Source organism: Hemitrygon akajei, chromosome 12 (genome assembly GCF_048418815.1).
Source record: "Hemitrygon akajei chromosome 12, sHemAka1.3, whole genome shotgun sequence".
Taxonomy (NCBI): Eukaryota; Metazoa; Chordata; class Chondrichthyes; order Myliobatiformes; family Dasyatidae; genus Hemitrygon; species Hemitrygon akajei.
Genome location: NC_133135.1, coordinates 32,834,490 through 32,861,554, shown reverse-complemented (window position 1 = coordinate 32,861,554; position 27,065 = coordinate 32,834,490). Strand labels below are relative to the sequence as shown.

Below are 27,065 nucleotides of genomic sequence, written 5' to 3'. Positions count from 1 at the left end.
GAATATTAACCATTTATTCCACTCCACAGATATTGCCTGATCTGCTGAGTTCCTCCAGTGTTTTGTACGTGTTGCTCTGAATTTCCCATGTCTGCTGAGTCTCCTGCGGTTTTTCTTTTGTGTCATCCAGACTCTTACAAATTATGTCTCCTGCATCCACATCCAAGTCGGCAACATATATCACAAACAACAAGTGTCACACATAAACCTAGGCCATGAGCTGTTAAAGGACGAGTAATATTCACATTACTCTTAAGGTGTCTGTTTGTGATGGATCTCTCTCTCGCTGCTGCCAAGGGAAGGCCTCTGCATTCGAGTGTTCTTTCCTTTGATGCTGATGCAGGATGTTGCCGAAGTTCTGCGGTTTACGCGTGGACTTTGGTTCAAATTGGACTTCTTCCGTTTTATGTTTTTCTATTCTGCATTTTGCCCATTCTTTCTGTTTGCAGTTTGCATGATTCGTTTGCTTTTTCGCGTGGGGGGGGAGGTAGGGGGTTTGGGGTTTGATATCCTTGCTGCTGTTTGCACAATTCTTTTGTATGGGGGGGGGGGTTGTTGTTCTTGTTGCTGTTTGCGTGATTTATTTCTCTTTGAATGGCTTCCGTGGTTTTCTTTGTTCTGTGGCTATATAGAGAAGTCAAATCTCATAGATGTATACTGCCTGCATACTTTGATAATAAATGTACCTTTGGACCTTTGTACTACTGATTGTTTAGATTTACAATAGAAGTCAATGTTTTATGGACAGTACTGTGAGTTGTGTTTTTTAATACATTGTAGATAATGACCAGCCTGAAGAAATGAAAGTCTACCATTATAGTACTGTTACAAACTACCTTCTAAGTGACATGACTGACCAAACTCAATTGGATCCCCAGCCATGTCAATGTGATTGCCTTAAGAGAAGTTCAGCAGCTGGATATTCTGCGGAAAGAAGCTCAGCTCCTCCTTTTCCACCACCTAGAAGGCACATATCAGGAGGCTGCAGAACACACATCACCCGCTTGGAAGACAGCAACTTCGGTAGCACTTGGAATAAACATCATTCAGGATTTAGCAGCTCACATGATTAACATCAGTTCCACCTCTAATGTACCATAGCTGCAAGAAAGTATGATCCATAAAATGCAGTACGACATTTCACCAAGTCTTCCTTAATAACAATTCTCAAACTGCAAACTTAGTCACCCAGGAAGATAAGGCCAGCAGGTAATTTACTACACTCCACGCTGCAGATTCCCCAACAAGAGCCATGCAACGCTTACCTGGAAATATATCACTTCCCTGTTAATCATTGGGTTTAAATATAGGAACCTACAGCCCAAGACCAAAGAACCGAATTCTAAATAAGATGACAATTACATCGCGGCAGCATTTGACTGAGGGTGACATCAAGGACACCATGATAAAACTAAAGTCATCAAGGGGCTTCAAGGAGAAACACTCCAGTGACTGCAATCATAACTTGCACAAAGGATTGAGGTTATGATCAACGGTCAGAGGTCATTATGATCAGATGTCATTCATCCCCGGGCAATATCCTAGGCTCAAACATTAGCTGTTTCAGCCAAAATGTGAAAGGATACAAGTAACATTTATACCACAAAGGTGCATGCAATGACCATTTCTAAAGAGGCTAAGTCCCTACCCTTGTCATTCAAAAGCATTACAATCGCTAAGACCCCTGTAATAATAACCTAGAGGTCACCAACAACCAGAAACTCAACTATATAAATGCTGTATCTACAAGAGGTGTCACCATAAGGCATAGGAGCAGAATTAGGCCATTCAGCCCATTGAATCTGCTCCACCATTAAATCATGGCTGATTTATTATCCCTCTCAACCCCGTATTCCTGCATTTTTCCCATAACCTTTGTTGCCCTGACTAGTTAAGAACCTATCAACATCCACTTACTATATACCCATTGAGAGCTTCCTCAGCCGTCAGTGGCAATCAATTCCACAGATTCACCACCCTCTGGCTAAAGAAATTCCTCCTCCTCTCTATTCTAAATGGATGACCCTCTGAGGCTCTGTGCTCTGGTCCAAGACTCCCCCACCACAGGAAATATCCTCTCCACACCCACTTTATCTAGACTTTTCAATATTCAATAGCTTTCAATGAGATCCCCCCCCCCCCCATTCTTCTAAACTCCATTGAGTACAGGCCCAGAGCCATTAAATGCTCCTCATACTTTAACCCTTTCATTCCCAGAATCATTCTTGTGAACTCCTCTGGAACCTCTCCAATGCCAGCACATCTGGGCCCAAAAATCTTCACTATACTCCAAGTACTGTCTGACCAATACCTTATAAAGTCTCAGCATTACCTCCTTGCTTTTAGATCCCAGGCCTCTCACAATGAATGCTAACATTGCATTCGCCTTGCTTACCACAAACTCAACCAGCAAGTTAACCTTTAGTTCTGAATCGTTGATGAGAGATCAACCATCTCGACTTCAATGCTCCTCTCTCCTCCTCAAACCTTACCCCCTCTGCATGCATTGCCCTCCACTCTCCCCATGTCAATCCCACCTTACCATTAAACCTGCAGCCAGAGGGGGTGCTGTTGTAGTGTGGCACACTGACTTCTACCTTGCTGAGGCGAGGTGGCAACTCTCAGACTCTTCCTCATACCTACCCTGTGAAGAGCATCCCAATCCAGACCACCAGGAACTGTCTCTGACACCATCACCGACCTCATCAACTCTGGAGAACTCCCATCCACTGCCACCAAACTCATAGTTCCCTAATCCTGCACTGCTTGCTTTCACGTCTTATCTAATATCTATGAACAGGAGCAGGCCTATTGTTTCTGCCTTCTCCTGCCCACTGAACTCATGTCTTCATACCTCCATTCCATTCTATCCCCCTTGGTTCAGTCTCTTCCCACCTACATCCATGACACTTTTCATGCTCTCAATAACTTTGAATTCCCTGGCCCTGACCGCTTCATTTTCATCATGGATGTTCAGTCTCTATACACTTCTATCCCCTAGGCTTCAAAGCTCCCCGCTCTTTCTTAACAAAAGGACCAATCAATTCCCCTCTACCACCCCATCCTCTATTGGGTAGAACTGTTCCTCACCCATAACACTTTTTCCTTTGGCTCCTCTTTCTTCAGACTTGTGGGACACCCATATGAGCCCCAGTTATGCCTGCCCCCTTGTAGGCTATGTAGAATAGTCCATGGCCCAAGCCTTTCCCAGTAATACTCCCTAATTCTTCCTTTGCTGCATTGATGACTGCATTGGTGCTGCGTCATGCACCCATGCTGAGCTCAGCTCATCAATTTCACCAACTTTGCCTCTAGCTTCCACCCTGCCATTAAAGTCATTTGGTCCATTTCTGACACCTCCCTCCCCTTTTTCAATCTCTCTGTCTCCACCTCTGGAGACAAACTGTCAACTGACATCTTCTATGAACTACTGATTCCCAGTCATCTTGACTACACCTCGTCCCACCCTCTTTCCTGTAAAAATGCTATTCCCTTTCTCAGTTCCTTCACCTCCATTGCATCTGTTCTCAGGGCGTGGCTTTCCTTTCCAGAACATCAGAAATGTCTTCCTTCTTCAAAGAACAGGGTTTCCCTTCCACCACCATTGATGCTGCCCCTATCCAATCTTCATTTCCCGAAGGTCTGCCCTCACCTGTCTTTCCGCCGCCTGAACAGGGATAAACTTTCTCTTGTCCCCACCTACCAATCTATGAAATGTCCTTCTTCATCAAAGAAAATTGTTTCTCTCCTTCTACTATTAATGCTACCCTCACCTGCATCCTCCCCATTTCCCCAATGTCTGCACTTACTGCATCTTCCCACCGCCTTAACAGTGATAGAATTCCTCTTGTATTTACCTACCATCCCATCAGCATCTGCAACCAACATATCCTCTGAAACTTACACAATCTCCAAAGGGATCCTGCCAGTAAACATATCTTTACATACCCCGTCCCCTTGCGTTCTACAGGGATCGCTCCTTCCATGATTCCCTTGCCCATTTGTACCTGGGATGTTGTCCATCTGGTCTAGTTGACTTATCTACCTTGACATCATTCAGCTTTCCAAGCATCTTCTCCTTAGTAATGGCAACTATGCCCACACTTATTCCCTGATACTCTTGAATTTCTGTCATACTGCTGGTGTCTTCCACAGTGAAGACTGATCAAAATATTTAAATCCATCCACTATTTCTTTGTTCCCCATGACTTGATCTTCAGTGGTCCAATATCCTTTCTGGTTATCTTTTACTCTCTATTTTTCTGAAAAAAACTTCTTGTGTCCTCTTTTATAATGGCAAATTTACCTTCATATTTTGTCTTTTCTTTCCTTATGACTTTTTAACTTGCCTTCTGTTGTTTTTTTTAAAGCTTGCCAATCCTTTAACTTCCCACTAATGTTTGCTCTATTATATGCCTTTCATGTTGGCTTTGACTTTCCTTGTCAGCCACAGTTGCGTCATCCTGCCTTTAGAATACTTCCTCTTCTTTGGGATGTATTTAGCCTGCACCTTTCAAATTGCTCCCAGAAACTCCAGCTATTGATGCTCTGGCATCATCCCTGCTTGTGTCCCCTTCCAATCAATTCTGGCCAGTTCCTCTCTCATGGCTCTGTAATTCTCTTTACTCCATTGTAATACTCATACATCTGACTTTAGCTTCTGCCTCTCAAAATGCAGGGTGAATTCAATCATATTATGATCACTGTTTCCTGAGGGTTTCTTTACCTTAAGCACCCTAATCATATCTGATTCATTACACAACACCCAGTCCAGAATAGCTGATCCCCCAATGGGCTCAACCATAAGCTGCTTCAAAAAGCCATCTCGGAGTCATTCAACAAATTCCCTCTCTTGGGATCCAGCATCAACTTCATTTTCCCAATCAATCTGCACATTGAATCCTCCATGACAAAAGTAACATGCCTTTTTACATGTCTTTTTTATCTCCCACTGTAATGTGTACCCCAGATCCTGGCTACTGTTCAGAAGCCTGTATATAACTTACGTGTATATAACTTTTTACTCTTGCAGTCACCTCCATGTTTTTCCACTATTTGGAAGGCACAAGTCAGAATGGTGGTGGAATACATTCCATCTGCTTGGATACCAGTAACGCAACAACTCACAAAAACTTGACGCCAAGCAAGCTGAAGTACCCAACTCATTTGACGTTCCATAGACCTCCCTTGGCAGTAATTCCCTTCACTGTGTGTCATCAACAAAATGAGTTTCAATTACTTAGCCAGACTACTATCACGGAACTTCTCAACCCCAACCACTTCTATTAAGTAGGACAAGGACAACAGTTGCATAGGAGCTGCACCAGCTGACAGTTCATCTCCAAGTTGCATACAATCCAGATATGGTCCTCCATCATCACTGGATTTAAATCTTGAACCTCTGCTCAATAGCACTGCGGAGGTATCTGCATGGCAAGGATTGCAATGATTTAAAGTGAGTCAATGGCATCTGAGAATGGGCGATAAGTGTACAATAAACTGTCCAGGGGCATCTAGAGCATGCAAATAAAAATAAACAAAGTAGTTTCATTTTTCATCATACAAGCAACAGTTCATTAAACTCATTCCTCTCTAGCTCCGCAGGGACAATTAGAAACGGATAACGAATAAAGATTTTGCCTGTTTAATGTGAATTTGCATTAGATTCTGTGGATAGATTCTCTCTGAAGGAGTGAATCTCTGAAGTTGTCTTACTCTGAAAGTGATGGAGGCTAGATCATTAAATGTATTTAAAATGGATGTAGATAGATATTTGAAAGATCAAGAAACGGTGTGGGATGGGAACAGGTATAGAAAAGAAGCTGAGGCAAGCAAAGATCAGGGCAGGTTTGAGAGACCTGACACTTTATTTCTGCTGCTATCTTCTTGTGTGATTGTACTTGTATAGATATTGAATGTCATTTGGATGCTAGGCGAACACAACTCCAAATGCATTTCATTATAATTGATACTGAGGTAAAACAGCATCCTATTAGAATGGATGGGAATTAAATCTGCATCCAACAGACAAAAATAAGCAATATTTTAACAGATCATAGTACTGCAATAAAACTTATTATATCCTTTGCTTTATAAAAAATACAGAATTCAAAAGTAAAAGAAACAGGAATTCAATTTTTACCACAGCTTGTATCTGAAGGTGAGATATAATTTAGAATTTTGGGCTGTTCTTAGAAAAAATACAATGATATCAGGAGTTCTTTAAAAAAGATTGGCCTTAATATTCATGCGCTTGTTACTATTTACGACGTGACCTTAAGTATCACTTTATATGTAAGTCATTTATTTATGCCCATAACTATTGGTTATTAAAAATCCCACTGTTCTCCACATGAAGAATCAGATATATTCTTCAGGCTAAAATGACTTACAACTAAACAGTCAAAATTTAAATTAGCAATTCTGAAACCAAAATAATAAAGGTGTTTAAAGCATACAGATTTTAATCGGAATGGGCTAAGAAGTTAGAAGTTATAAAAATAAAATATTAAAGCTCTAACACAGGTGGGAGGATATAATTATCATGGGATATTTCCATGGCAGTTTGTTTTATAAATATGCGATACAAAAATGTAATTAAAATGGAATATTTCATGTATAGGACTGAATGCTGTAGTCTTTTTTAACATATATATGAACTATAGACTTTATATTTCCTGTCATTATCATCTACAAGTTTACAGTGAGCATCGTTCTTTATTTTCAAGTTCAGAATAATTCTAATAATTTCATCAGAAGATACATAATCTTTTTATTGTGGTATCATTGATACAAACTAATTCCAGACCCTTATTAATCAATGCTCTGATACAAATATAGTTCAGCAGGCAGAGGCTCTCCTCATTACAGTATTTACGTAAAATTCCTATTCTTTGGTTTCAACAAAGTAACCCATTTTCCATCATTCCAGAAATATTAATTCACGGGATCAAAACATTTTCAACCTGTTACCATTCTAGTGGATAGTCATTCCCACATTTTTGAAATCATGTAACATTCCTAGAACAAAGATAACACGTAAATTAATGTGGACGCTGCCAAGACTAGAAGCCCCGAGTTAAAGGGAAAGTTTGCTCGGGTTAAATCTTTATTCCTTTGAAAGCAGGAGAATGCGAGTTTGCTTTAAAAAATGTTTAAAGTTGTGGGAGCCGTAGAAAAGATGGTTGCTAGCAGTCATTTACCCAGGGTAGGGGTATAGACTTAGGGTGAGAAGGGAAAAGTTTGGAAGTGGACCTGTGGGGCAACTTTTTCATGTAGAGGGTGATGAACATATGGAATGTGCTACCTGAGGAAGATTCATCATTTAAAAAGTAGTTGGATATATGGAAGGGCACAGCTTAGAGGGATCTGGGCCAGATGCAGGAAATTGGGACTTGCTGTGTGGGCACCATGTTTGGCATGGGCTCATTGGGCTGAAGGGTGTCTATCTGTGCTGCGTAGCCCCGTGGCTCAATAAATCTAAACTACAGAAAGAAGTAAAAACACTCCACTGAGAATCAGTCTGAAGCACGTCAAATGTAACAGATCTCTGAGTAAGTTTCACTCTAAGAAAGGCACATTTTACCAGCTTCAGGCACAAGCGGGCCATGTTCAATTCCTGCCGCTGCCCGATAAGTAGTTTGTACGTTCTACCTGTGTCCTTGTGGGTTTTCTTCGGATGCTCCCGTCCAAAGATATACCAGTTGGTAATCGCAAATTGACCCATGATTAGGCTAGGGTTAAATTGGTAGGGTTCTGTGCTGTCTGCATGAAGGGCCAACTACACACAGCATCTCAATAAACAAATGACCAAACAAATAAATAAATAGATACATACATAAATAAATCAACAAGCAAGTAAATAAATAAATATGAAAGACATTTGAAACTGCTTATGGATGCATAACAAGCTGTAACATAAAGTGAAGGGCTTAGGTGGCTTATACATATTATGATGGATTCGAGGGAATTGTTATCCACTAAATTTAATTGAAATTTATTTGGTTCAGTTCTAAAACAATAAATTAACTGCATTAAATGCAAGACTGTGGGATTTGAGAGGTTGAGGAGGCTCTCATAAAAATATTGAATACCTGCAACTGATCACAAGATAATAATCACATTAATGCATTAATCTGGTGACATGCACAGCTTGAGTGATTGAAATCTATCTTAAATATAGATCTTTGAAAATGCTATGGACTATTATAATTCATCCTGCTACATAAGCGAAACACATAAAATACTGAAGGAACACAGCAGGTCAGGTGGCATCTGTGGAAGTGAACAGATTGTTGATGATTTGGGCTGAGACCCTTCTTCAGGACCAATTTGTTCATTTCATTTTGAGTCATTTTTATATCGGGGCACAATAGCAGGGTGCCCGAGTGTTAAATAGTAATGCTATGCGAGCCAATATAAATGATTTGTGAGGAAACCACATAAAACGACTAATGATTGTAATCAATATAAGTTGATCAGGTAGTCAATTGAATTTAAGTTAGTAATTCAACTCAGGAGTTTAGATAGTATAACTATAGCATCAGTATGTTCTTTGAAATTCAATGATGAAATTGTGAAGCTTTCTTTCAATAATGTGCTGTGGAAGTTAATTTAAACAAACAGTAATTAATCACCTGATGGTCAAGAGCAGATATTTTTTATGTTTGTTATTTATTTGTGATTTATTTGTTCTACAGAATTCAGCCATTGACTTATTTTATTGTTGGAAAAATATTACTTTTGCTTTGATACCATTAGTTATTGATAGTTTAATTTCATGATCTTTATTCAAATTGTTTCTATTTTGGTCCTTTCATTATGAATGTTTACTGGAAGCACGTTCCATACCTTTGGCATTCATGCAAGAAAATTATTCATTATGATAACATTATTGCATATCTATCCTAAAATAATATGCCTGGTTAATGGCAATATCTGTGTAATAGATATTAAGTATTGTTTAGCTCGTAGCTATACCACAAAATAAGCTGTTGTGGACTGTGATTTAAGCTGATCTAATTTATAGAAATCCCTGAACTGAAGCATGCTTGATCACATTTAAAGTCTTGTTGGCAACCTAACCACCTAAGGTGAGCAGGCATCCAAGTAAGACTAAGATTCCAGTTTCAATTTATATCATTGCTTCTTGAAATGATGTACTAGAGCCAGGTTGTCTTATATTCAGTTGTCGATTACTCAGTTAAAAATTACTTTTAATCTGTAAACAGAATGTTTGCTTCAGACTGCGCTTCTATACATATTTGTTAGTTTTAGCAGAAGAATCTGATTCTTAGCAGAATTATATCTTCCAGAAACTATAACTGAATCCAGATTTGAAGGGCTATGATGATCAAATATTCCAATGGATACCTCATTCTGTTTCCAAGGATTATTTTTCTTTTATTGACTTTTCAAGGTACTATTTCTTAAAATAATATCCTTCCCATCAGGAACAACTTCAGCTATTGTGGAGACCATATTTCTTGTACATTATATTTGAGTCTAAAATATATATTTTGATAAAGCAAGAAAGAGAGAAATAGACCATTTGGTCTGAATGATTTGTTTGGATGCAACATATTCTGTTGATGATTGTGCCAATGAAGAGCAGTTAAGACACTCTTTGTTCTTATGTAAGCATTTTTCTATATTGGCATTAATTTTGCAGTACATTTTGACTTGGCATATATCAACCAGCTGGCAATCTCAGCCAGCTATGATCGTATCAGTGCAAATGAATCATCTTAGTAAATCAGCACACACACACACAAACAAATGCATATACATATTCTATACATACTCAAATGTATAGAAGTATTACATGTTAATCCATGCCAACATATATCAATGCAAGACCCAATGTAAAGGCATGTTTCATAAATTGTACAGTCCAATGCTTCGATCATTCTGATTCACTGCAATGCACTCCAACAAAGCATCCACAGTTCATTGATTAACTAATATATGATGACCTATTACAAAATAAATTGAAAACTTATAGTTTGGGCACATTCTGAGAATACCAATGAGCAAGATCACAAAATAATGTTGCAAAGGATGGTTGTAATGTACTCCTAAGCAGCAACACACTTGTGATTATGCCACAGAAACAGAGAAAGTGAGAAATATTCGGCAGAAAGGGAAACAGAATTAACACTTTATGTTTTAAACTTTTCCCCAGAACAGGAGTAAGTTTTTCTCTTTATAGAAATTAAAGTATTTTGTCTACAGTATTTCCTGTTTAAAACTCACATTTCCCCGAATTTCAAAGTTTAACACAATATCAATTTTTAAATATATCCTTTAATTGCTATAGAGAGTAACTTCTGTCTTTTCTTGTTTTATCCTTCCTGCTCTTTTTTCCTGGAGCCTTGCTGATATGAATCCAAGATTCTTTATAAAATCTTTCACTTGAACTCCCTGTTCGCGTTTGGTCTGGATCACAAAATAATTGATTTTTTTAAATTTCCAATATTATTTCTCAATTTTATAATTATCAGAAATTTCAGACCCAACATGGCATAAAACCTATCTCTAAGTTTTTTCTTTCTTTTCAATCTTGTCATATTGTCCTTTTCGAGTATTCATTTCACTTTAATTTCTCAAATTTGGTGCACAATATCTCAATGTTTACAATACTCTAATGCAATCAAATCTAGCATCACAAATCTTTAAATATCCCGATATATCTCTGGAGCACTGTGCAATAGAATCATCTATTAGACCTAGGTTTACAAAGTGGCATGGTTGGTGAGAAAGAAAGATAGCGTAAAGTTAGAAAAGTAGCTTCATTTCAAAGTGAGTTGCAGAAAATAAAGTTTCTGAGACAGCTATGTCATGGAATCTCAAAATTAAATTTCTGCGGTTGAATAAATTGAAACAGCTCCTGTCTTGGTTTCTACCTTACGACTATCCCATTATATAGTTACATTAATTCCTTTTTAGATTGTTTTCCCCTATAAAAATGGGAAAATGTTATAATCCGTTATAAATGAAGTTGGATGTGAGAAATCTAATAAGGCAAACAATCAGATTCTTACATTGGAGCCAGGTAAAGCCTAGAGGTAAACTGTTTATATTTTAACAGTAAGTATTAGAATTATTTGACTGAAATAGGACTGGAACTTAGTGTTTAATTACTATGCTGTAAACACTTATTCTATAACAGGATAATGATAAGGCTGGTTAGTTTCACTGGAGTGATGAAAAGGGGGTTGTAATGTGAAGTAAGACACAAAATGCTGGAGGAACTCCACAGGTCAGGCAGTATTGATGGAAATGAATTAACAGTTGATGTTCCATGCCAAGACCCTTCCTCAGGTCTGAGAAGGAAGGGAGAAGATGTCAGAATAAAAAGGTGGGGGGAGTGGAAGTGGGAGTGTGATACGGACAGCGGACTTTTATCTCAGGCACCTGTACTTGAATCCAAATCAGATCAAGATCAAGTTCAAATTTATTTCCATCTGATTGTACATATATACAAGCAAATCAAACAACATTCCCCCTAGGTTCACTCTTGTTCTGAGTAACTACATAACCAAAATAATACACTGGCAAACTGACAAAAAGACAGGTAGCGTGATTGGTCTGCTAAATTACGGTATGTTGGAGAGGGGATGGGGGAGTTGAGGGTGATATTTCAGAGTTGAAGCATGTCATGAGAGTAGAGGGATCTTTTGCCTTCATCCATCAGTGTTGCACCTGACCTTGGTGTTCTTTATAATAACACTGACTGATGTTTGAAAATGGTGTATTTTCATTTCTTAGCTCTAATATTCCTCATCTTGAGCAAGAGAAAAGTCAGAAATTATACCTGTATCAGTTGGGTAATTATTGGGAGCTACAATATATATATATATATATATATATCATTCTGTAAGGATGCAGTTGGTTTTCCCGCAGAATTGGCCAAATTCTTGAACAAATGGTAGATTGCACTAATGACAATATAATCTCTGTTAAATTAGTTCATATATTAATATTAGGATGCTACAATCATTAGGAACTGAGACACATCACAGACAGGACAGAAATTTGTTTGCTTTTACAGGGATTTGATTTAAATCTACTTGATGGTTATACCATAATGCAGGTAACTGTACAAATGTTACAAATGATGAAAACTGAAATGTCAAACATTGAAATAAAATGATAACGGGAAGTAACGTTTATATTTAAGTTTAGTTTGTCCATATTTTCATGTTGGCCTTCTATGTAATAGGATTTTATTTTTCCATCAATGTAAAGCTTAAATCTGGATTGTGTATTGGACCTGCCTCTAGAGTAAAGCAGAGTGAGACTCCCTGGAGGGACCACCTCATTACCTATGGTTTGACACTTTGTGAAGTATAAATCCAGTGCAATGTCAAGCCTGGTTTACAATACGCACAGTGGGTCTGTGGTGCCCCACAGACAATTTGTAAACCAAGGCAAACAACTTGATTTTAAATGTTTAAAGGCCAGGCTTTCCATTTCCTAAAACTGAGGCATCTACCATTTTAGAAACAACTCTGAGTAGTTATATTCAGGAAATTCAGAACAGTTAAGCACCAGCCAGGCTGAAATTGAGCAGCATAAACAGAATTATGCTTGGATGCAGCACTTGTACTACTGCTCTGAGACCTTGCAACCTGTTTGTCAGGGTATTTGTTCAGGGGAGGGTGGGGTGCAAGAGAGTAGAAAGGGAACTATGGGCTAGCGCTTTTATTTGTTTTTGTTTGCTTTATTAAAGATTTGACTTTATTTTCCTTGTAATAGTTTATAAGTCTACAACACACAAGTGATTTTCAGAAGTGACAGGAAAAGTCTTCGTATTATTGGAAAGTCAGGTGACTGCATCAAGTAAAAATTAATTTCTGTGATCTCATTTCTTCATCATTTTACTAGGCTACAGAATATTATGTCCATTTAATGTTGACCAGACTGGGGAAGTGACCAAATTCAAATATATAAATTTCAATAATAGTTCTTTTTCAAAGTTGTGATATTCATTGGTTATTGTCCTGAAATTATGCAAGTGTGTGTGCTTACTTTATTCTGTAAATGTTGTAGCTGATATTTACAGAACTGTACATATTTATGGATAATAGCATAATTCCATTGATGATAAAAGATCAATTCCAACAAATAATATTCTGCAGAATAGTATTCTAATTTCTACCAAATGAAATTAGTTTGTCGTTATTGTTCAACAGGGCAATAGAATGACTGGTGAAGGAAACAAAAATTCTGCTGGCAACAGAAATAGATGATGTTCTTCCAAACACTAGGAAGTTTGAAGTTTATGTGCACATAAACACGATGAACCTGACCAAGGAATGCCTGACATAGGTCAATGAAATGCAAAAAAATGTAATACTGGAAATTTCATCCGAATGAATTCAAAAAGAAAAGTAATGATCAGGAAGAATACATTCCAAATGTCCATTCGAAAGAGAGAGAGAGAAAAAATATTTTTCCTGCACCACAAAATAACATAAGAACACAAGAACATGAGAAAGTCAGAGCAGGAGGAGGCCACTGGGCCCTTCAAGTCTGCCTTATCATTTAAAATGATCATGGTTGATCAATGCTGGCCTCATCTTCTCTTCTATGCCTGTTCCCCACAGTCCTCAGTCTAAACATAAGCATTTATTTTAAAGTGAGATTTCTGATAAAATATATAACAACTCTGTCATGGACAGTCCCAAGCCCAAGGGTTGGGCATGGGGCTAGCAACCCCATCACATAAAAACCCTAGTACGACAGAAAACCAACAGAAGCTCCAAAGACCTCAACCCTGAGAGAGGAACGATCTCCAAAGATGGACTACACCTGGGACAATTTGAAAGCCTGGCACAGCACAGAGGGCTCTGGCAAGCTGCTGTCAATAGCCTATACCCCAGTAGGTATGATAGGCTAAAAAGAAGAAGAAATATACCACGTCTTAAATAAATACGAGAAAAGAATTCTGCATCCAGTTTTAAACAGCATAATTTCAAATGGTGAAAAGGAAATATTTTAAACTTCAATTTTAAATTTGAATGTACTCTGCCAATCCTTTGCCATGTTCTCGAAATAAAGTTGTTAGTAAGGAAACAATAGGAGAGACACAGATTTACTGATTGTGTAATATTTCCCATATTGTATCCATTCTGAGTAGATTTGGCTTCATACTGATCTGAACAGGATGATGTATGAAATTAATTAAATTGTATTCTGGAAACCTAAATGAAATCACTTTGTGGATATAATCGCCCACCATTTTTCTGATCATCCAAGAAAATGTTTGACCTTCATTTTAAAAACTACTCAAAGGAACTGGCTGTTTCTTTGACATTAAAACTTGAAGTATTGTTCCAATGCTGTAGGACACAGCTTCACACATAATCCAGTTTGCCCTGCAGCAGAGCAGTACAGAGGCAGAATAACGCAAAGTGGAGCTTTACAGAAACAGTGCCATTACCAGCCTCAACATTTCACTGTCATTCAAGGGCTATGCAAGTGATGGATTTATACAGCCCCACTTTTCCCTGATTTTTGACTAGATTTACTATATATCTGTGACATTCGGGTAGGGAGGTTTTACTTTTAATCAACTGTAAATTTATAGTGCTAAGCTGGAATCAGTTTGGCCTGACTTTGGACCATGTAAAGTTATGATTCATGGAAGAAAGAACCTTATGGTTTCTCAGCTCACATACAGGTTAGACCATGGATCTGATCGACAAAGTCATTGTTAATTTTCTGTGGGATTAAAGTTGTATTTAACTTCATTGGAATGCTCTGAAGACATAACCAACCAGGATAGGCAAGCAGCACTAGTGGATCTTGCGAAGTTGAATTTCTCAAAGACACAGAAGCTTCTGCAGATCCTACAATCTGATGGGTTTGGTGGTAACATATCTACACAGAGGGAAGTTTGTTTGATGGAGAAATAAAAGAGTAGGTATAAAAGGGCCATTTTAAGTTGGTACATTTTATTAGTGTGAATTTTCAGAGGTTAGTAATAAGCATCAATATTCGATCTATGTGAATTATATGTGAATATATGTATGAATAAGAGGGTTGTAGAGTTATATAGCATAGAAACAGGACCTTCAACCCAAATTGTCCAAGCTGATAAATGATCAATGAGGCAGTCCTATTTTTCTGCATTTGGCCCACATCCCTCTAAACCCTTCCTAGCCACAAATCTGTCCAAATGTCTCTTCAATATTGTAATTGTACCTGCTCTACCACTTCTTCTGACAGTACATTCCATTTACTCACCATCATCTGTGCCCCCAGGTTCCACTTAAATCTTTCTCCTCATCTTAAAACAATGCCTTCTAGCCTTAGACTCCTCTTCTCTGGGAAGAGTATTGTGATGTTCATCTAATTAAAGCTCCTTATGATCTTATGGAATTCTATAAAGTTACCCCTCAGTCCCCTTTGCTCCAGGGAAAATATTCATTCTTTATAACTCATGCCCTCCAATCTTGTTAACATCCTTATGATTATTTTCTGAACCGCCCCCCCCCCCCCACACCAGCTTAATAGGATCGTTCCTATCATATGGCTACCAAATCTGCCAGTGTGGTCTCACCAGCCTCCTACCCAGCTGTAAAATTATGTCCCAACTATTGTTCTCAGTGACACACTAAGTGAAGGCAAGCACACAATTTACCTTCTTCACGACCTTGTCTACCCATGTGGTCACCTTCAGGGAACAATGTATCTGAACCACTGAGTTTCTCAGTTTGACTAACATTGCCCAGGACCCTGTCATTTACCGTTTAAGTTCTGCCCTGGTTTGACTTCCCAAAGTGCATGAACTTTGGCCCATCATGTTGTGCTGACCCTATTACCTACTCCAGGATCAGTCCAACCCTTCCCTCCCAGATAGTGCTCCATTTTTCTTCCATCCATGTGCCTATTAAACAGGTCTCTTAAATATCCCTCAACCACCACTCCCGGCAGTGTGTTCAACACACTTAACACTCTCTGTAACAGACTATCTATACCCCCTCTACACTTCTCCAATTGCTTGAAAGTTATATTGCTTCTATTAGACATTTCCTCCCTGGGAATGTACCTGGCTCTTCTTCTTGTCTGAATTAAATGCTATCTGCCATTCCTCCGCCCACTTTCCAGTTGATGCAACATCTTATTGTGGCTTTAGACAAACTCGTTCACTATCATTGTTGGTGTTATCTGCAAACTTACTAATCCTGAAACCTACATTCCCATCTAACTTGTTAATATATAGTACAGAACTGGAAAAGTGAATTATGAGAAGGACACAAACAATTTGCAAAGGAAAATAGGTTGAATAAATGGGTAAGAAGCCAAAAAATTGAATGGTGAGGGGAATCATGTAGGCACTCATCTTGGTAGGTAGAACAGAAACTACTGGCACCACTTGGTATAAGACAATGCGTTGTTAGTATTTAAAAACAATGTCCCAATGGAAGATACAGAAAGCTAGTGCATGGTTAAGACAAACAATTAATAAATTATGCATTTGGGATGTGGATCATTATTGCAAGGTGAGGGAAGGGGGATGGGTGCATGGAATATTTATTATATAATAAACATGAGATGTTACAGATACTGAAAATCCAGTAACACATAAAAATACCGGCAGAATCAGCAGGTTACTGAGTATCTATGGAAAGAAGTAAACAGTCAATGTTTTAGGTCGAGACCCTTCACCCTCCGTAGATACTGTCTGACTGGCTGAGCTCCCCCAGCATTTTGCATGTATTCCTCTTCATTATATAATATATTTATTATCGTGAAATAATAAAGCATTGACTGTCATAACTGGCCCATATCACAGACTCTTCACTGCAAATGCACTCTGCTCTGAGAAATATTCTATAGACATAAACAAATAAGATCCCCGTTATCTCAATAAACTTCTCACCATTTGCTTTTAGACTTGTTTGTTCTGTCATTTGATTTTATTAGTGCATTATTAGTTACTGGTCTAATAGTACTGGCTTTATTGACCATCATTTTGTGCCATGTCATTATGACATAGGGGCATAACCATGATTGTTTTGGGACAAATTTTCTACTGAAGTGGTTTGCTATTGCCTTCTTCTGGGCAGTGTCTTTACAAGGTGGGGGGCTCCAGCCATTAACAAAACTCTTCAGAGACTACCTGCTTGGTGATAGTGGTCACATAACCTGGACTTGTGATATGCTCCAGCTGCTCATACGGCCATCCACCACCTGCTCCCATGGGGTTATGTGACCCTGAACGTGGGGAGGCGGGGAGCAGGTGCTATACTTTGCTCAAGGGTGACGGGTAGGCTAGTGGATGGAAGGAACATCTTACTCCTCCTTTGGTAGAGATAGATCTCCACCCAGCCATGTATTTTTGAAAATCTTTTTGTATTGTTAATGTTTTAATTCATGTAACTTTTAAACAATGAATGAATCCCGAAAAGTGTCACTATTTACCTGAATTGCAGTTACTATTCTTTTCAAGCATCTTTTTTTTGTGATTGAGAGTAACGACTTAAGTCTCAACTACACGGTTGAACTTCTGTCAAGGGTTAAGTTAATTGGAGGCTGAAATGAAAACTTAATAAAGGCTGTTGACAAGGACTGCTGCTTTTTCATTGGACAGGTACAATTTATGATTTGAGGGGGGATAACTATTGTGTTATATAAAGAAGTGGTACAAAATTATGATGATTGGTAAGTTGCTTACCCACTTTTTCAGGTTCTGTTGGTTGTAAACAAATTAAAGCCAGTGAACAATTTTAAAAGACTTCAGAATGTCTAATGGCCATTGAAGATTTAAATCAGTGCTTGAATTCATTCTAAATCACTACATGTTTGAGTTTGTACTTGTTTACTAGATCGATTATATTGCAACTTATTGTTGTTGTACTTTCTAAGCAATAACAAAGCTGATATCAGCTGTAGAGTGTCACAGTTTTATTCATGAGAATATTTTGTATTGACAAGTATTGACATTTATATAAAATGCAATTCTCAACAATTGGACTATGTGGAGAGAAGGACATTTTTTAAGCAAAGAACGAACTGCTGGAAGGACTCAGCAGGCCAAGCAGCAATTGTAAAAACAGATGAAAGATTGACATTTCAGGTTAAAAACCTGCATCATGACTGAGAGATTAGAGAGGTGATAGCCAGCATAAAGGTGATGGGATGGGGATGGGCAAGCATTAAGTAGAAGCTTTTTGAATATAGTGTCATCAACCATAATTACTATTGAAAAAATTGCTGGCCGAGCAAACTAATTTCAAATGAGTACTAATTCCATTAGAATAATCATTCCAAAATTCAACACTTTTATTAAATAATGGACAAAAAGGTTTAAAGGAAGAAAAAATGACAATGTAAAGGATCGGGTTTCCCACTCTTCAGTGGATCACTGCATTTGTACTTTTAACTGCACAATGACCTTATGATGAGGAATGCATTGGGAGACAGAGATGAAGGGAAGGTCATTATGTGCAATTCCGATCACTCCGTTACAAGAGAAAGATGTGAAAACTTTGGAAAGGGTGTAGGAGAAGTTTACCAGGCTGTTGGCTGGATGAGAGGCTATGAGCTATAAGGACAGGTTGGGCAAACCTGAGTTATTTTCTCTGGAGTGTTGGAGGCTGAGAGGAGACCTGTTAGAAATTTGTGTGTAAAATTATGAGAGACACTGATAGGTAGAAAGTCAGAACCTTTCTTTCCCCAGGGTGGAAATGTCAAATACTAGAGTACGCATACTTAAGGTGAGAGAGGAAAAGTTTAAAGTAAATGTGCGGAACATAAGTGCATGGAACAGGCTGTCAGGGATGATAGTGAAAGCAGGTATGATAGTGTGACACACAGGCACATGAATATGAAGCAAAGGAGGGATATGGATCATTTGCAGGCAGAAGAGATTGGGTTTAATTTGACATCCTGTTCATCACAGACATTGTGGGCCAAAGGTCCTGTTCCTATGCTCTACCTTTCTATGTTCTACTAGTGCTTGGAGTGATTCCATTCATTGGAAATCCATGAATATGCACACTGCAGAAGTTCAGTTAGTGACTGTAACTTTGGTTGACTTTCTTTCCTTTCCTTTCTCCTGGCTCAAAGTTTACTATGGACAACTAGCAAAGCACGTCTTGTAACCACAGGATGAATCTGCATTCCCTTATTGTTGTTTTCCCAATGGACAACAGATTCATAATCGAGCCACTGGAAGTATTTGGTATCAACAATGTAATTGTGTTATCATTTAGTTATAATGACTTTGTAACTATGTATATAGATCTTAAATTGAAACAAAAAGACTGCAATAAGGAATGAATTGGATTTACATCATAGAGGAACTCAGCAGGTCAGGCAGCATCTAAGGAAAGGAATTAACAGTCAACATTTCGGGCATGAAGATTCTTGGTCCAAAACATCGATTGTTAATTCCTCTCCTTATTTGCTGCCTGACCTACTGAGTTCCTCCGGCATTTTATGCGTGTTACTCTGGATTTCCAACATCTGCAGAATCTCTTGTGTGTACCTATATTCCTATGTGAACACTGATTGTTATAGACAAGAGGTTCCAAACTTGTGGTCCACTGACCCCTTAGTTAATGGTATGGGTCCAGGGCATATAAAAGATAGTGAATCCTTGTTATAGACTTTCATAAAGCAAATATTACTATAAATTATTATCTGATCAGCATCTGAATTTAATTTATTGTTGATGAGTATTTAATCATTGCATTGTATAGAATAACTTGTTTATTATATTTAAGTTTACCTGTAACTTGGTATACCCGATATCTATAATTTATGCATCTAACTATAAACTTCCAGGTAACCTCAGTCAAAATTAACACTAGACTTACCTTCTTGCATGGAGCACCCAACATAGACTGACTATATAAAGCATACTTGGAAATTCATATTCAAAGAAAGTGCAGGAGAGAGATCTGTGCAATGCAGTTGTAGGCCTTGTCTATTCATTATATAGAATCTGTAATGTAAATGATTAATTTCAGTATTTAAGTTCAGCCTGAGTCTCCTCTAATTCTAATTACATTTTTTCCACATTGTATCTATATCCCTCAATTCCCACACTGTTCTATGTATGCACCAAACTTTCCCTTATCAGTGCTGTCTGCTTCAACAACATTGTGTGGGTACAAATTCCAAATTATCAACATTCTGTGTAAAGAAATCTCACACAAATTCTCTACTTGACCTATTAACAAATTTTTTTTCTCCTGAATGTGGAGATGTTTGTTTTAATTCCCAGCCAAAGCACTATAAAATTTGAAAAATCTCTATACACACTCCTCCAAATCTAATCAACCTGAGAAATTACTCATGAAAAATGTGTGCATTCTTGTGCATTTTCCACACTGCTTTTTTTTTTAGCAGAGATCAGAATTGCGCACAGTTCACTGTGTGCAATCAATTGAAGGCTGTGTTTATCATTGGGAATGGTCCATTATTTGCAAAGATGTTAATCTGCTGCCACTTTTTAAGCTGCCTTCCGTGCACAGATTACTACTCTATCCCATTTAGCTTCTCTGGAATTTTGGAAATGATGAATTTTGTCCACTGATCCATCTGGTGAGTGATGAATTTGCTCAATTCCAGTGCCCTCTGTAAGGAGTTCATACATTCTCCCCTTGACCATGTGGGTTTCCTCTGCATGCATTAGTTTGACCCACAGGCCAAGGATGTACCAATTAGTATGATAATGGTCACTGTAAATTGTCCTGTGACTAAGCTAGGGTTAAATAGGTAGGTTGCTGACTGGCACAGCTTGGTGCGTCAAAATAAATATATAAATAAACTTCTGTCACATTTGCTCACTGCAAAGTAGAATGGGTATTAACGTGTAGGTAACTAGTAAGCATATTATATGCTAAATGGGATAACATAGTAATAAGAATGGAGAAGAAGGCTAAAAAGTAGTAACACAATTTATTACTAACACAGCAAATAATGGGCCATCCCAAATGTTGTGTGCCTTTAAGTATAAGACGAGTTATACATGGGGCTATTCCAGATAGCTTCAATTGTCAAAATGGCGTTGTATAATTCTAACCTGATATGCAAAGCTCCAGTACCGACGGGCACTTAGCAGAAAGCAAAACTCAGACCGATTCAATTTATTTCCCTTTTTCTGCCTAAATGGAGAGTGACCCACAGGGTGACAAAATGTTTCAGCAACAGTGTTATCTATTATTATCAAATTATCTGTTGGGGGAAAAGCCATTAATTATGAACCAGGCGATTACAAAGAGGTAATTGGCATAATTACCTCCATCCTCTTTAATGTAGTGTGACTGATGCGTTTTTTTGTCGAATTTAATCAGGCGATTTGTTTCGTGTTAAGAGACATAAATCCGGTTAAACTCAAACTTTAATTGCATAATTACTGAAGGATATCTATGTCTCCTCCATTGATATTGATTCATTCTACCCATCCACGATGATGTACTCCGTATGCACAGATTCTTCATATGAAATGTATTTCTCTACAGTGAGGATATACAGTATTAAACTATATTTAATATAGAATATGTATATATTCAAATTGTCCCCTATAAACATAACACCCCTTCAAGATTATGCCTTGTATACTTGTCTCTTAAACTGCCTTTTATTGATTCAGTAAATCTGCATATAAATGGGTGCCGTTGCAGTGTCTCCCCAGGGAACTCGGGAGAGCGAACAAATTTAACCATAATCTTGGGTACTGAAATGTGGAGCATCAGTGATGTCAAATAACCCTAATAGATTGTTAAAATGTTTCAGCACTAGCACTGCATATTCAAGGTGAAGCAATAATTTAAGAGATTTCTCACGGAATTGGATCGCAGATAATTTCACCACTCTAAATTTGGGTCTTTGCAATGGAGACTTCCATTTCTCTAGGTTAAGAGTTCCACAAAGTTCTTAAACCGAATACACATTGCGATGTAAGATGCAGCTGAATTTTAAAAAAAAGTGGTGAAAGAAATTCGGTGGCTGAGGCGGGTTGACAGAGACAGGACTCGATGTCAAAAGAAGACGAGTAGCCAAGTAATAAGGGGAACGATACAGAGAGGCGGAGTGGGAAGGGTGTGGGGGTGGGATGGGTGGGATGTGGCGGGAGCACTGGTAATAGAGATTATCAAAAGCAAGAAAGATGGTGAAGTCTTGCACTCGTTAACGCGTAAAGGTATTGTTTTGACAATTGCTATCCCGGGAATTGTTTTAAACAGAACTGGCCGTGGAGGGGGGCCGGGCCCCGAGCAACTCCAGTAGAAGAATGACAACGTCCTTAAATCCATTAGTAATTAGTAGCACCGCAACTAATCCGAAATATCTACAGATAATCAGCAGATAACTCGAATGAGACATCGAGTCTAAAGGGCTAACGTGAACATAGCAGACTCGGCATAACTGAGAATTAGCGTAATAATTATTTGCTAAATTCATTGGAAATGGAGATGGTCATCAGATATATTTTTACAACGCGCCTATATGTTGTAAAATAATAAAATACTTGGCATATATAATTTGCTTTGCTATTTTATTCCTTCGTATGTCCCGGGTCGATTGTTCTTTGCACCGACTGAACGGGCTCCATGCTCCATTATGTATTTTCCGAGTGTTTGTTCCCATAACAAACGAAAAAAGAAATAAAAGTTACCAGTATCCGCACTTTCATCTTTAAGATAATCATTTGCTGGTTTGTGCAGTGTTAAAAGTTTGGCATGGCGAAGCTGCGGGGAGGAATCCTTGCTCCGGGACATGATTATATATTTATTACTGTCATCTACATCTGCAAAGGCAAATGTAACGGCTGCGACGATCTGGAACCAAATATACAGTAACCCTAATCGAACTGCATAAATCAAAGCGAGAGAGAGAAAAAAAGTGGTTGAGAAATGACACCGAAGCTGGAGAAATGTAAGTCTCTTTTTCAGGCAAGACACCCGACTTTTTGACAGCCAAGGGAAGCATTTCTGTATCCGTTTATTATTTCAAGCTGTAACAGGAATATATTCATGCGCTATATCTTGTCCTTCACTCAATCTCTTTTCGGGAAGTTTGGGCACATTCTTCTACAACATACATTGCAATAGTGTGTTTTTGCATTATTAAAATCACAGCAGATTAGCTAAAGTGTTTTTTAATATTTTACAATGGAAGATAATAAAAGAACATACAAAAACTTGGAAATACAGTTAAACAGTTGCTTTACATTCCAAAGGGGTTTGTACATATAATTGGAACGTTGGCAACTTTAGTTTAAATAATTAACTTGTGATAATTAAATATTTTAGGGTGTAGCTTTAGGGCAAACAATATTCAAATGTGCTAATTATACTTAATTGAGATGTTTTCTCGCTGTCAAATTGCGCTAAAGAGTATGTAATTGTGGGCCGTCACTCCAAGTGAAATTGAACGCAATTAGTTTCAGACGTAGAATTAAAACACGCAACAGAATTAATTGTTCCTGATTTGTTGTTAATTATTAAATAAAGTCAAACGAGGTTTGGTTATTTACTGAGCAAACACGAACGCTACTTGTACGTTTTAAATCATGATTTATAGAACTGCCCTTGAATTAGATTAAATTCAAAACGCTAGGATTTGCCACTTACACTGGACCACACTGTTCCTTAAGTCTTTGTACATCGGGACGAAAGTAATTATTTATGGACACTTGCTAAACAGTTTAAAAAATTCATTGAAATGAGATTTACAGCAGCGCCCAGGAATGTTGATTACTTCGACAGAGGCGATTCCTAAACATTTACTTTGCTACAAAGTAGGCCAGCGTTCAGCAGTCACCTCTGTATCGGGATCATCGCCGTAGGGGCGAGTTTGGCAAGATTTATTAGATATTCCTTAAAATATGCATCCTGATCCCCATTTGGCTCAGGACCTAATAGAAGTGGAAATAGCTTTCGACTGCAGTGCGGTTCATTCATCATCCTCCCTGACACTAGGTTGATTCCACAACCACCTCCCCAACCCCCCACAAACCCTCGCATCACCCCCACATTATGTGTTTTACACACACACACACACACACACACACACACACACACACACACACACACACACACACACACACACACACACACACACACACACGTGCCAAGAGGACGCACCAGAGTTTGTACAGTTTCCGGATAATCTGCTTTTTTTCTCGTTATTTGCGCGGTACACTCTTTATTTTGTCTAGCTTTTTGTCTTTATTTTATTTTCGATTTTCTTATTGCCATTTCTGACGCTTGCCTGTCCAACTATTCCTTTCCTGGTTTTGCGTACGCTGTCCGATACGTGTACGAATAACGCAACACCTACATCTCTCTACATATGTTCAGGCATTGTGAATATTGGACCCAAGAAGGCATATAGCTAATACCATAATATTTGTTGCTGTATAGATGTTTACTAAAATTATTCAGTCAAGTTTTACTGCGTGCATAATATCTTTATATACAGAGATGTCACTACTTCTATCCTCTCTTTTTCAGTGTGTATATATTTGTCTTAGAATGCTACTTATTTAACATAATTCGTTTCAGACCTTTAGTTATTTAGAAATTTGCGCAATTGTCTAGTTCTCCGTCGTAGTCTCTTATTCCTTGGAATCTTATCCCACAAACTAAATCCCGGTTTGCCGAGCCTGTAAAATATACTCCACTGCTCTGTTGCTGGTATCAGTTGCTCCTATCTTTCCCCATTACATGCATTTAGCTTGTGTGATTGTGTGATACAGAGAGAGGAGTGAGAGAGTGTGAGATAGAGAGGGGAGGGAATCGGGGTGGGAAGACGCAGTCGGCAATTGTTTGATCATCAGGAAAGCAAAGGCCAGGTACATGAGCAACCAGGGCAGAGTTATCAGGTAACAAGGCAGCTATAGATATACTGAATAACGGCGACAGCACTTTAAACTGAACCATACTGTCTTCCTTTACAACTTCATCACAAATTCGTGGCTAAGTAATCTTATGTATTCATGTTTTTGCAACAGTAATACCTGTTCATATTACCGGTTTGTAAGTTCGATTTATCGTCTATTCAGCCAGCCAAACAAATTATTATTTAGTAATTCAAACTCGCAAAAAGTCATTAATTTCTTTGAAATTCCGCAAGAAAATTGGAACCGACCCATTTCAACGTACTAACGTCTGCTTACTGAGATATTTAATTAAAGTTTACTATTTAATTACTAATTCGCTAACCACTTATCACAAAGGTATTGCGACTCGGGAGGGAAGTATATCTCATCCAGAGAAACGCTTCAAAATCCAGCTGAATTTACCCAGATCCATTCCATAAGTTAGCCGACTTTCCCCTCCACAACACTAGGGTTGTATTAACCCTCCGTTTTTCAGGTTTTTTTCTTCTCAAACGATCAGAGCAAAGTATTGTATAGTCTTCGCAACTTTCGAATGATTATCTGAGGAAAAGTGAATCGGGAATCAACCAGTTTTTCCTTCATCCCCGTGATCTCCCTTTCTGTCCAGAGCGTTTCAATAGAACACAGGAGGGGAGTTTAAGGGTGTTTTGCCGATCTAGCATCAGAAAACGAGACATTTGCCCTGAGTTGACGTCTAATGAACATGAACAGTCTATAAATTTAAAATCGTAACACGCGCATCTGTATTCCTTTTCAAATCTTAAAATGCTGATAGTTGTCGGATACGTCAGAAAGCTTGAGGAAGGAAATGCCATTCAAGGTTATTTTCTGAATGGGAGGTTTTTTTTCAGAACTTGTCGGTCTATAAGAAGGTAGACGCTGCATTTAGAGAGCGGTGTAACTAGTTAGTTTTTCGGATGTCAGGTGGAACACGTTTTTGGTGAGGATGTGTTTGTCTTTTTAGAGACTTGGTGGGGGCGGGACGGTGGGAAACAAGGGTAAGCGTACGAGGTGAGATACTCAATCCGAATACTTGAGATCATCCCACAGATAGCGTTTCAATGCTCAGGACCGGCGTACTTCGCCCACTTCATTTTTCAGTGCGCTGACCGCATGTTATAATCGGGAAAGTGCATCAATGAAAGAACAAGGAGTCAAACGTTGGGACCCACGAACAACCAAAATGTTGCCATGGGACGAACACAAATTCAACTTGTTACGAAGACAAACAAATCCGAGCTAGCTAAGTGTACCAAAGTGCAGGGTTTCATTAGTCTGTGTACACGCATACGCAGGTTAAACAGATTGCTTTAACTCGTTCCATATTCAAAGAGAGTAAAATACAAACTAGTTTTGGTCAGTTTACATATACAATTTAGACTAAATTCTACACTTACCTTACTAAACCTCAATCTTTCCACTAGCCCACGGATGGTACACTCCTTTCAAGGGCCCTTGAATAAAGAGGCAGACAGAATACCTAACAGTTCGAATTCTGAATTGTTCAGTAAGACAGTTCTGTCGCTTTACTTCTGTCTCTCTTTTGGAATCGCTCTGCCTCTCTCTCTCGGTCTCTCTCAGACTCCGTTCCTGTAGTTTACATTAGGAAGTTGTAGCCAATGATAGGGTATGTTGCCATCTGCTGGGAAGTAGGCTGATGCGGGAGTTTAAAACAGAACCACTGGCGTGCTTCAGGAGCCAAGAGCAAGTCTGCAGGATTTCAATGGTCCTTCAACATGTCAATCAAAGCATGGCCTCTCGTCTCCCTCTTACTTCTGCACAAACTTCTTATAAAACAACATGCGTCACGTTCCTATGTGCGCAGATCAAATCAGCTTCACACATTAAAACACAATAAAGATTTTCTGATATATTTTCGACAAGAAAGACCAACTTCTCCCCTCCCCACAGAACAAAAAAAAATGCTCAGTATTTAAGCGGGGAGTGTCTACTGTACACGGATATTATTTTCCTGTTAGGAGGGGGTTGTACTGTTTTTGGTACAGGGTTGACGAACTCAACCGTTGATTTTATTTGCTTTTCAGATTTGTCATGCTTTTTCGCAGCAGAATGGACGGCTCTAACCCTCTGGATATTGCTAATAGAGCCCCGGGTCCTTCCCATACAATCTCTGCCAGCCCTGACGGCTTAAACTGGGATTGGGGCAACACGACGCCATTCCACACACCAAAAAGCTGCC

General features: G+C 38.5%; 1 protein-coding gene across 2 annotated transcripts in view; it reads right to left on the bottom strand.

The window, feature by feature from the left end:
- The window catches only part of LOC140736854 (diencephalon/mesencephalon homeobox protein 1-like), a 60,218-nt gene extending 33,776 nt beyond the window's left edge, over window positions 1–26,442 (bottom strand). The window contains exon 1 of one of the 2 annotated variants that reach the window (XM_073062849.1): window positions 26,263–26,442. Coding sequence is in view for 1 of the 2 variants with exons in the window: in XM_073062848.1 (XP_072918949.1) it covers window positions 19,833–19,856 (24 nt within the window). In the remaining variant the exon portion in view is untranslated. Of the gene's footprint in view, window positions 1–19,832; window positions 19,867–26,262 lie in introns of those variants that run through there. The other variant, XM_073062848.1, reaches the window with a different exon arrangement.
- Between the last annotated feature and the right edge of the window lie 623 nt (window positions 26,443–27,065).